At 45.0% G+C, this 12581-nt stretch overlaps 1 protein-coding gene across 7 annotated transcripts in view; it reads right to left on the bottom strand.

The window, feature by feature from the left end:
- ACLY (ATP citrate lyase) overlaps positions 1-12581 on the bottom strand; it is a 362794-nt gene that overhangs the window by 27092 nt on the left and 323121 nt on the right. For all 7 annotated transcript variants that reach the window (XM_078645438.1, XM_078645433.1, XM_078645436.1 and 4 more), the window contains 3 exons: positions 5534-5677; positions 3854-3967; positions 1237-1319 (listed from right to left, as the gene is read on the bottom strand). In XM_078645438.1, coding sequence (XP_078501564.1) covers positions 1237-1319; positions 3854-3967; positions 5534-5677 — 341 coding nt within the window. The remainder of the gene's footprint in view (positions 1-1236; positions 1320-3853; positions 3968-5533; positions 5678-12581) is intronic.

The following is a 12581-nucleotide window of genomic DNA, read 5'->3' as shown; positions in this document are numbered from 1 at the left end:
TGGAGTAACATGAACCGAGAAGAATACAGACCACCTGATGCAGTCTTTGCTCATAAAATATTGGCTACGTGAAATAACAGCTATTCTACACTACCGGTTGCCAGTTGTTATCCCAGGCCAGCCAGTACTACTTCCTGCAAACCGTGCCACAGGTGTGTCGCTGGACAAAGTCTCAGCGCAGAACTCCAGAAATCCACCTCGAATTAACTAAAATTGAAGCGGAGCCCATGTGGTCCAGCTGCTGCACTGACCACAAAAAAAGACACTCAGAAATGGGAAATAGCAAGCAGAAAGCAGTGAAAACCAGTGACAAGCAAGTGGGAGGCACTTAAAATACCAGGGAAAAAGCAAGGAGAAGCTGAAAGGAGCAAGAGAGATCCAGCAGCACGGGGAGAGCTAGACCTTAGATCTGCTCAATGGGATTGTGCTGTGGCCTCCATTAAATAGGTCCTAGGAGGGAGAGGCGCTGGGAGGAGGTAGGCGGGGCTAGGAAGGAGGTGGGAAAAACATGTGGGAGTGGCAATGATTGAGAAAAGGAGAAAAGTGAAAACAAGAAAAAAGCAAGGAGAATGTAAACAAAAAACGAACGTCAATATCAAGGAGAAAGCAGGGAAATTCAAGGAGAAAGCAGTGAAAACGAGGGAAAAGCAAGGAGAAGTCACTCAAAATACTAGGGAAGGCAGGCAAAAGCGGCAATGAAGGAGAAAAGAAATGAAAACATGGGAAAAGCAAGGAGAAGGCACTCAAAATACTAGGGAAGGCAGGCAAAAGCGGCAACGAAGGAGAAAAGAAATGAAAACATGGGAAAAGCAAGGAGAAGGCACTCAAAAATGGGGAGAAAGGAAGGAGAAAGCAGTGAAAAAGAGGGAAAAGCCTTCGGAAAAGGGAAGCAGAAAGCAGTAAAAAGGTGGAAAAAGCAATGAGAAGACAGGAACAAGAGCATGGGGAGGGCTGGGCGTGTTCGCGGAATTTCTGCATGTTTGGAGATTTTTTACCGTTTCGCGGAGATTTGCATAACGTGATTACGCAAATTCCGCCCACCCCTACTTACAAGCTCCACAACAGCCTGCAGAAAAGGGAGCACTATCTGATGCAAACTAACTGTGCCAGCAGCAAACTTCCCTGGACTTTTGGAACTCTGCAAAGTCGTGTTCTTTGAAATTCAAACTTTTACTTTAACATACACCTTTTCAATACCAGTCTAAAACCTAAAAACTGAGTTTACAGTTTCCTTACCGTGTGAAGGATCCACAATTTCTGAGTAGGTCCACGAATGCCACACCAATTAAACCATCCACGTTCAAGATTAGATTAGGTTTCTAAAGCAAGAAAGGAAAAGAAGGTTAAGAGAAAAGTAAGGTGAGCTTCCGCACAAGACGCAGATTATCAAATAAATAGAAAACAATTGGCTTCCTAAGTGGAGGGATTAAGTAAGGCAGGTTCATATACAGCTCTCCGACCACATGCATGAGGGATTACTGAGCATTTTTTTTAAGGGATTTTTAATATCTTGCTGACATGCAATGCTGCCTAATTAAGGGAAGGAGTAATCAATGACCCCAGCCTGAATTTCAAATCTAAAATTTTGAATACAAAGTCAAAGCATTTTTTTAGGCTTCATTTTGAGTTTGGACAGAACAGAAAAGTCTCACATTTCTGGTGAAAACAGGGTACGCCTCACACCCCACTATGTCCCTATTTTGTAATGTATGGAACCAGCCACTTTGTGAGCCTTTGATGAATGAATATCTAACAGTTTGGGCTAGAATTGTTGGTTTGGTTTCAAAAGAAAGAATCTGAACAGGATGCTCCCAACTTCAGATGCTTATGTTGTAGCCAGTCAGGTTTAGTTGTAGATGTGCATACTAAAAGTAGCACAATAGTGCACTTGCTTGCAAGGACAAGTGCAAGTTTGTCGCAGGAGATGTGGCTGAAAAAGACAGCCATTTCATTTTAATTTAGTTCTGTTCATTCTCCACTTGGGGACAACGACAACTACTGATAAAAAAAAAGAAATGACTAGCTCCGCACCATCATGCCCGCAGGACCCTTTTTACCTCAAATCCTGCAGTTACCATCAACATAAAATCTTAAATCAATCAGAGCAGTCTTATCGCTTATCTCAGTGCTCAGGTGCTGCATTGTTCTAAACTCCAATGGGCCTCAGTACTGAGGCTGCCATCAACCTCAGCAGCAAAATCAGGAGTGCTGATTCTTACTCTATTCCTATGCTAGTAGTCGGGGCAGAGCCCTTAAATGCTTAACGATTGAGGCCATTGCTACAGTTTTCAAACACATGGCTTTCCATAGTCTGCACTGCTCAAGATGCTATGCCTGCCCTAGCCTGATGCCCCATATGGTGCTCCTAGAGGTTCACGTGTGGCAATGCTTCCTAACTTTGTGTTATGGACTATCGGGTGCACAATATCCAGCTCTGTTTTACTACAACACATGGAGCAAAGGCTTACCTCAATCAGCCGTGGCCACGGGACCTTAAAGATTGTGTTCTTCTGCGTTCCTTCGAGAGCACCTCCAGGCACGAATCCGCAACCAGTGTACCTTTTCACTGATGTAGAAAATAGCCAGTCACAGCTAAAAAGGGCAGTGGTGTGCATGAGAGACACCTGTGATGCAAGGGACCGAAGCATCCTGTGATGTAAGGGACCACATCATCCCATCATGCAAGGGACACAGCATCCTGTGATGCAAGGGACCAGAGCATCTTCTGCTGCAGGGCCACTAAAAGAGAGTATCCTGAGGGAGACACTGCTGTCCATAGGAACCACCCATGTTACTTCTGGTCTTGGTTGTCATGAAGGCAGCAGCAGGATCAGAATGCAAACAAGGCTCTAAGAGGCCCATTCCCTCCAGTCCTATCCCGAGACACCCAGCAGCGAACGGAAGGCTGATGAAGCTTCGAGGGTGGGGAAACTGGACATTCAAGTTATGTCATTGGGATTTAAAGGCTGCGTGACCTTACTTGTGCCACCTCCGGCACATTGATGTGCCTAAGTCTTGCTAAACTAAACATGAATCCTGAAGAACAAACTCCAGAACCCACCTCACTGAGACCATCATATACAAGAAACCACAGTTGGCGGATGATGCTAAGCTCTAATAGCGGATCTAAGGCAGGAGACGCAATGTTTTGGCTGATAGAAACATTCTGTAGATTGTTATTGTAGTGCCTTTCATGTCATTTTTTTCTCATTAGCGTGCCATTCAAGAGAAGAGGTGGCAAGAGTCCAGTTGCCTTGGTGGTTCCTCGAGTGCTGGAAAGTGTCACCCGACGAGCATAGCAGCCTCTGCTCAGACTTTCAGTGTGAGAGTTCCATGGTGTACAGTGATGAACTCACATCTACTCTGCGAACATTTACCTCCACCAACCAGGTGACCTGCTTACTGAGTGCCTAGAACTTGCCCTCAACTGGTCTTCCAATCAAACCCCTTCAAAGTAAAATGAGCGCACTGAAACGTGTTACTTTTATTTATTTTTTTAGAGAAAGGGAGATATAGAAGGAGGGAGAAGTGAGTGTTTTTTGTAGTGGTTTTAAGAAACAAGGTATACCATTGCAGTTTCACATTTCCCACATCAACCTCTAGTTCAGTTTACACACCTCACAAATGCTAGAGATGTAATGGCTCCTTTACTTGGATCATAAAATGGCAGAGATTTACGCGGATAGCAAAAGGCTCTAAACTCACCAGGAAGTACCTGTCTGGTACCAAACTGTCAAAACACTACCAGGAGTATTTGAGCACAGGCTAAGATCAGGATCATCTATTAAGTGGGGAACAAAGTCATTCAAGCAGTGAACGCAATACCTTCTCCTGGGGTCACCTCTGGTCTTACCTTAGACGTGGTGATTTTTTCAACTTCCAGTGCGTAATCAAGCAGGGGTGTGGATGGAAATTGCTGCTTTACATAATCCTTCAGTATTTGGACTCGCATGTCTGGGTTATTGATCTGAAAAAGGCCATAATTGTCAGCACACAAAACAAATGGACCACAATTCACAACTCTAAGCTCACTTCTGGCACTCCCCAGAGTCTTTCATCAGATGGCCCACAAGCTGAAAGTGATGTACAATGCTTAAGATTTCAGTACCAAACTTTTCACAGGGGGCCCCCACAAGGTATTCCTGATTTCTTGACCAATCCTTAGACAAATCTGTGCATAGAAACACTCAAAACTTTATAAAGCGTAGAAACATGCAGAGTACATTATAGTGGTGTTATTTTGTAAAGGATTTTCACATTAATGTACAATTCCCCTCAACTTAGTCACTTGTGGCCTTTTCCATTACTTCACCCCCATCTCAACTTCAGACCGTCAAACACAAAATGCCTGTAACTGAGAGGACTCCAAAGGTAACAGCACCAGCTGTTGCCTGTGCCCTAACTTCAGGATTGCAGGGTCTAACCCCTAACAAGCCGGACTCCATACTCCACACCCAGAAGATTCAGTTACAGGCAAGCAGTTTGGCAGGCAACATACCATATTAAGGCAACTGTACATTTCTATGTATGTATAAAAGCTCGAGCGGCCTTCTTGCATCACCTTAGCCTGAATTAGGAGTGAGAGGAAGCATGATAAAATGTGCATTACATCTTCAACTCCTAATAACACTGCATTAGCGGAAACACTTTCCAAAACTCGTATGTAATTTATGTCCCCTGGCCTCCTAAACAAGCATCTAACAAGCACTCATCCGACCCATAGATTTTCATATAGAGCACTGTTCCTCCAGTGTTCCCTTTCCTTCCTCGTCACAGGCCACTGCCATACATTTAGACAACTCATATTTCATAGACAGATACAGACGTCATGCTTCATTCCCAAACATCGTCATGCTCGATGGTATCTGACAAACTCCATTTCACCCATGATTCCCCGTCCCTGCAGGAAGCTCACTTTTCAGTGTTGCTTCATTTCAACTCCATGTATAATAATTTGTTTCTCTTAGAACACTAAAAATACCACATGTACTCCATATCTAAGTGCTGAAATATACACAATCTCTTCTTAGCTGCATTGTGGTGGTTTGGCACAGGCCTGTGGCGGTGCATATTTATGTTTGCCTGAATATCTGTAGAAGCGCATGAGCATGTATAGATGGTGTGCAGGATTCTTTCGTACAGCCACAATGTGCATGTCAGGCCCAACCGCTCTCATCTCTGGCCCTGCCTGAGTGGACTGTAGTAGTAGTAAGAACTTTATTCGGTTTCGAATTTTCAGCAAACCATAAAAGTACATAGTAAATCATACATTCAAAAACAACATATGAATATATATTCAAACAGCGCATGTCAATCGTATTAAAAAAAATAAAAAAAATATTGCACCAATAAAAATTAAAATGTGCCAGAAATACACTTAAAGATTCTGAGTGGACTGTACACATAATGCGCCAAAGTAACTATACTTGTCTGACAGGACTGACATAAGTCAGAATTTTAGGCTCTTCCTATTGGCAGGTAGTTTATTTACAGACTTTATTTTTTTTAAATGTATTTTTATTTGTTTACTTACAGACTTAACTCTGTGACCAATGCCCATGATCAGTTTCCCTTCCTTCTTCATCTTGTTCACAAATTCCATGGGGATGATGCCACTGTCGAAAGCTTTACCGAACATTTTAGCAGCTGCATCTAGTGCTCCGCCAAACCGGTCTCCCTGTGAGGACACAGTATAATAATACATTGAGGGGGCAGTTATACGAAGCATACACATACAAGAGACTTTACACCTTAAAAAACAAACAAACCTTGGCTTAACATAGTCATGTGGGGACTTTGATATATAAAATATCTAAATGAACCAATGCATAAACCCATCCTAAATCCACAGAGATCAGGAGCTGGGTGACAAAGCAATTGTAACTGTATACTGTACATACGTGCCCTTCCATCCCCCTATGTACCCAACCTCCCCCCCCTCCTTAATCGATTGTTTATTCCTGTGAATCCAAGCCTTTTTGTACATTGCTATGATCCCTGTAAAGCGCTCTGATACCCTAACGGGTCAAGTTTGCGCTATATAAAACACAAAATAAATAAAAATAAACCACTAGTCCAGCTAATAGGTCTCACTTTTCAATTGATTTAACCAAAGCTTTTGGATTTGATAACGGTTTTTGCCAATGGTGTTCCGCAGTGGCGAAAAGAAACAAAAATGCTTGTTTGTAGATGTAAAACATCATAGAAATAAAATGCTATGAGTCATGTACACATTTAACAAACATCATTCTGTTTTATGATGCTGTGGAGCTACAGCCTCATCATAAATGCACCATGAAGCGGCAGGCATTTTGCTTCTTGATAGAATTTATCATACATCTAACTCCCATCTTGGAGCTATAAATGAAAAAAAGTATAAAAATAAAAAAGGCACCAATGTGCTTAATTTTTCTTTTGCACAAAAGGAGCGGCCTAACAGCAAATTACAGCTGCCAGGAACCTCAACGGAGTAGGTTCCACAGATGTAAAGATTTATCGAAGCAAAAGCAAAATTGTCCAAACTGGGAGGGACAGAGCTGAAAATTGGGTTAGCACAGAGTACGGGGGCAGGGGAGCAGCAAACAAGGGAAAGACAAAGAAAACACACATACTTGCATGGAGAGGTAATGAAAAAGGAAAAAAGTAGTTATCAAAATGAAAATAGTTTTCAGAATTTAAGCAGTGAAAGAATTCAAATCAGCCAATCAAAAAGACGGCATGGAAGAACTTACCTGTGATGACACTCTCTGGTGTGTACTCGAAATGCAGGTTCTAGACCATGGAATGACCCCAGGTGACTGGATCCCAAGATTTACAAAACTCTCCCCTGTGCCAGTATGTGGCCTCCGTGTTGACTTCGTTCTGCCCCAGAAGTGGCCATGGAGTCGCATATAAGCTCCACCCCTGCATGTAGATAACGGGTTCTTTCTGGTCTACCCTCATGCATGTGAAGTTCGACAATGATCAGGGGAACCAGTGTGCAAACCACTAGTTTGGTGCCTTTTTAGAAGGAAAAAGACTATTGTACAGAATGGAGAAGAGGGAGGGTGGTGAGGAAGGAATGGTTTCTTAGCCGTAATCCCAGTTCTCTGCAGGGGGATCTCCACTGATGTCATAAGCACTCAATAGTCCCGTCCACATGCGGGGATCCCAGAGCACTTTCCATAGTAAATCTTCTTATGTGCGCTTCAGAAAGGCCAGTAGAAACACTTAAGAGGAACACATTATGCAGTCTATAAGAGAAGGCTGCAATGGCCAAATTCTAAAGATTGCACTTAAAAAAGGGCTAAGAAACCAACACATTTTAAACTTTTCCTCTTCAAACATCTGACGTGGATTTTTGTGACAACTACTTCATTCAACGGTTTTCAACTGATCCTTTCATTATCTATCTTTTTCGGACCGGAATTTGAGGCATTTTGTCAAATAAAATGCCATCTTTACTTAACAAGTGCAGTGTCTGTGAGAGAAGGCTGGCCAACTCTGACCCTGACGAAGGTTGAATCATTTGCCTTCCTGACAGCCATGTTCCTGACAAATGCCAGCACTGCAGGAAGTTTTCAAGGTATACCCTGACAGAAACAGAGAAGATTTACCTCAATGGCACAGAAGAGCGACGCAGGTGCAGGCTGAAGGCGGGACATCAGGAGAGCAAAGAGAGGGTCAGTCCTCCACCAGGGCTCAGCCACCTTCCTTCTGCCAAACAGGCGATATCCATGGAAGAGCACATCCATCAACGAGACCAGCAAGTCACCAGAGAAGCTTGTGGATCTCATCCGATCATGACTCCAAGCACAATGCTGCTGCATCTGCTCTGCCCAAGCAGTTGGTAGTGTCCAGTCCAGAATGGATAATGTATTTGGCCACATCGTGACCATTCTGAATGGTTTCAGCTAGGCTGGCCAATCAAAACATCTGTTTTCAGAATGTTTCAATTCTCTTCAAACTCTTCAATGCTGGCGGAAGCCTGAACCACCAGACTTTCTGGCAAAGAGTGATGAGTTAAGAAGTCTGGGCTGTGGTGCCTGGCTACTTGCCACTTCCGGGAAGACACACTAGGCTTAGACCACGTACCCTTCAAGGTGTGAGTCATTGAAGGGAAGTGAAGGCTCAGATGAAGCCTACGCAGTTTAGCAAACATCTATTGACATGTTATCTTAACTTCGATAGATGGCATCTGTAAGTATAATATAATACCTCTGCTGCTCGTCTTATCACCACAGTAAAGGAAGCACCCGCTTCTGCTGATGGTCGAGGGGAGAACAGCACCCAGTGTGCAGGAAGTGTCCAACCCACTGACGTCCTGCAAATCCATGTATAGAATTTCATCACAGTTAAGGACAAATAATCCCCATCATCTCCATTTTCATCTCTGAAAGCTGACAGACTCATCAGACGGAACCCAAAAAAGTTGTTGAAGTGCGGAGGTGAGGCTCCAAGTTTATCGGCATGGTTCATTCGGACTGGACTGGGACTGGAGCACCTGCAGAACGCAACCTCGGTCGAGGTCTAGATGAATTTGACTCAGAGTCAGATACAACCATTGGAGCAATGTATTTCTGTGACTGTAGTGGGGCTGGCTTTGTCATTAAAGGGATCGGCATGGGTTTTGGTGCTGGGCTGCAAGTCAGCTCTGATGTCGAAGCAGAGCCCGAGACAGGTTCAGGGGGCACAGATAGCACGGAGGGTCAACTTGCCGGCAGTAAACCGACTGGAGTCCTCAACAATTTCCTGGGGCCTTGAGTCGCACCAGAGGGAGCCAGAAGTTGCTCTGCTCTTGCCAGTGGGGGGCCGGGGCTACCTCCTCCAGACTTCCCTGCAGCTGGGAGGCTCCATCACTTTCTGGGTCAGGCGGGCGCTAAATAAATAAACTAGTATTTCCGCAGCATGGGACACTGCTGCTTGCCATCAGCCAGTGGGGGCCTGGACTACCTCCTCCAGATCTCCCTGCGGCTGGGAAGCTCCATCATTTTTGGTGCAGGGCAGGCAGTATATAAACAAATAGGATTCCTGCGACGCAGAACGCATGCGCTCGGGCCAAGAGTGGGCCCATCTGCATCCGTCCGCATCCAAATGAGGCTAGGCTAGGCAACCCCACTCTTAGCCTTTACCATTGTTTATTCGTCTGATTTTACATTAGTCTGTGAACAGAATTATGGGTCAGAGAGAATCTGTTCCATCTGTGCCTCCCAGGATCACCCAATAACAGCTTCAATATCCGTCCATCTTTTTAACGAATGCATTGGACCATTGGGTTCTCCACCAACCAAAAAGAAGGCACTTTGCGCCATGCGAGCAATCACTCAAGGAAAATGCCAGTTGGAATTACATTTTCACTTAGATCAGTGGCAAGTGCACCAATTATTAATAAACAACCTGAGTCAGGATCCCCCCCCCACGTCAAGCACTAAATCATGATCCTTTTGCGGTAGTGCAGTAAATGAACAAATAAAGGCTCTGGACGGTGTCCTCATAGCACTGATTGACCCTATTGTTTTCCTACTCAGAGGATTAGACTGGAAATTGAAGTACTTACTAGATCAAGGGCACCGCAAGCTTCCAAGTGATGGTTGGGTACCCGCAGTATAGGTGATGGTCATGGGACAATGGCTGAACCCCAGGCAATTACTGCTCTTAAATCCCAAATGGAAGATAGTGCACCAAAGGAACCTTGTGCCAATATCAACTTCACCATGAGCCCAAATTAGATTAGCCATGTGCCAAACAAAGTCAACATTGCTAACTCCTGACCCGGAAACAACAACGCCATGTTATGCCAATTCTTCTAATGGGGATACTGGCAACAAACAGCATCTTACAGTGCTGCAACTCCCCCTAGAATCTACACACCTAGTGTTTGGGCTTAAAAAGATTCCAACTTTACAGCCTTATGTAATTGAAAATGATGATCAATTAAAAATACACTGGATGGGTAAAGCACTAAGAAATTTCTGTTGTGATGTCCTAGACAAATAGATAATTGCAGTTCAGAGTGTTTTTTGGGTGGGCAACAGTCCAAAATGGGAGACATGTGATTACTTTGTAATCAACTTCAAGGACCCACGGCTGGTTGGTTTCTTCTCCAGAGATTGCCACATGTAGGGTGTAGGTCTATGCAACCTATCTTGGCTATATCAATAGTCCCAGCAACTTTACACACAATGAGCCGGATGTATCATCAACTCTGTTGCCTACACTACCAGCTATTGCGACAATTTTTGACTCCACTGGAGCAGGATGACTGACCTGCCGATGGAAAAGGCCCACCAGAGATACAAATTTCCTTGTCTCATACGAACGACTGTGAACCTAGGGCGTTGCCCATGGTAAGGAAGCATGCCACTGATCGTCCCAAGGCCAACAATAGATCGATCAAAGGGCGAAGAGAATCAACTGCTTATCCCTTGTAGGACTATGCTCATGTAGAAGATTTTGCCCAACAGGAGACCAATGATTCAATTACCATATACCTTGGCGTGGTTATTCCATCCTCGCAAGCGGAGGCAATGTTAACTTGTAAATCATGCTTCATGGTATTGGCACCAAAATGTAACCTGCTGTCATGGAATGAGGCCAGTAATACTGGTAAACTGAAGAATGACAACTGGTACAGTTTGAAAAGGAATTACCATATTTCATGCCTACATGAAACTTGGAAGTACACCAGTGTTCACATTAATGGGTTTCATTCTCTGGAAGCACTGGCCGTTGGATCCATTTCTGGGCATCCTGTGGGAGGTTTGTTAACTCTGTGTATGTCTTTTAGCAGGCTCGATAAGCAGCGAGTTTCTTGAATGGCCTCATTTTCAGAATATTGGCCTCTTTGTGTTAGCTTGACAATTGTTTTTGTTAATTTTAATCACAACAATATTAACTGCAAAGTGGCTTTAATTGCAACACTTCCAGATTTATTTATTTATTTAAGAAGCTTATAAAGCGCGCAGCTACCCCCAACGGGGGTGTCCCGGCGCTGAGAGTACAAGTAATCACGGGAAGGGGGCTGCCAAGTTCATGTCCATCCTGACCTAAAGCTACGGAGGGCCGCAGACTCGCTTAATCAGAGATTGGTGAACAGCCAGGTTTTAAGTTTACGTCGAAAGACCTTCTCTGACTCAATGAACCTAAGGTCCAGGGGAAGGCTGTTCCAGTACTTGGCCGCAGTCACTCCGAATGTTCTGCTGCCACTTCTGACGAGCCTAAATCTGGGTGCCACCAATAGACGAAGGCTGTTAGATCTCAAATGCCTGGCTGATACAGATAATTTGAGTCTTTTAGTCAGGTAAGCCGGGCCAAATCCATGTATATCCCGAAAGGCAAGGATCAAGATTTTGAATTGAATGCGACGGGCGATGGGGAGCCAGTGTAGGTCGTTCCGGTAGGCTGTGACCGAGTTGCGGGAAGGGATGTTTCCAATAAGTCTAGCTGCCGCATTCTGAACAATTTGCAGTCGGTCAATGAGATAGAGGGGGGCACCGGCGTACAGGCTGTTGGCATAGTCCAAATGAGCCGTGATGAGGGCATGGACAATCGTTTTGCGGGATATCTGGGGGAGATAAGGAAAAATCTTCCTGATCATGCGCAGCTTTCCAAAGCAGGCCGCGGTAACTTTGTTGACCTGAGCTTTGCAGGACATGGTGTTGTCGAAAAGGAAGCCAAGATTGCGGGCCGACTGTACAGGACTGGGAGGGGGGGTTCAAAACAGTAGGCCACCACAAGGTGGCGGGGGGGGGGGGGGGGCTGATTTCAGGCTAATAAAAAGTACCTCCGTTTTGTCCGTATTCAGGGCCAGATGATTAGAAGCCATCCATGTGCAGATGTTGCCAAGGCAGTTGCGAAAGTTGGAAAAGTGGGAGTCAGAGTGGTCTCTAAAGGAAAAGACAAGCTGAGTATCATCAGCGTAAGAGACCACCCTGACCCCCCAGGACTCAACTACCCTGGCAAGCGGGCCCAGGTACACGTTAAACAAAAGAGGGCTCAAGGCCGAGCCCTGAGGCACACCGCACAAAAGGGGTTTATCCTCTGATTCAAAGGGACGAAAAAGTACCCTTTGGGATCTCCCGGAGAGGAAAGATCTAATCCACGCCAGGGCCGTGCCACCAATTCCCAACTGCTGAAGGCGAGTCACAAGTATGTCGTGTGACACTGTATCGAATGCAGCGGACAGGTCGAGGAGGACCAGCATGGCCTCCTCGCCCCTGTCCACTGACTCGCGGATTGTCTCCGATACCTCCAGCAGCGCAGTCTCAGTGCTGTATCCGGTTCTAAATCCGGACTGGGAATCGTGCAGCAACTAGTTAGATTCTAGGTACAGGGCCAATTGTTTCTGGACCACTTTCTCTAGGATCTTGGCAGGTTTAGGCAGAAGAGATATAGGGCGATAATTACTGAGTTGGGAGCGATCAGCATCTGATTTTTTTAAAATGGGGAGCAGCCTAGCTTGTTTCCAAACTGAAGGGAACTGACCAAGGGCCAAGGAAGACTTCCAAATGGAAAGGAGCGGGTTAATTAAAACCGGGGCAAGATTACCCATCACTTTGGCAGGGACAGGGTCTAATGGTGATCCTGACTTAACCTGGTTTAGT

Source organism: Lissotriton helveticus, chromosome 5_1 (genome assembly GCF_964261635.1).
Source record: "Lissotriton helveticus chromosome 5_1, aLisHel1.1, whole genome shotgun sequence".
In the NCBI taxonomy this organism is placed as follows: Eukaryota; Metazoa; Chordata; class Amphibia; order Caudata; family Salamandridae; genus Lissotriton; species Lissotriton helveticus.
The sequence above is the reverse complement of the archived record's forward strand: the minus strand, read 5'-3'. Positions and strand labels throughout refer to the sequence as shown.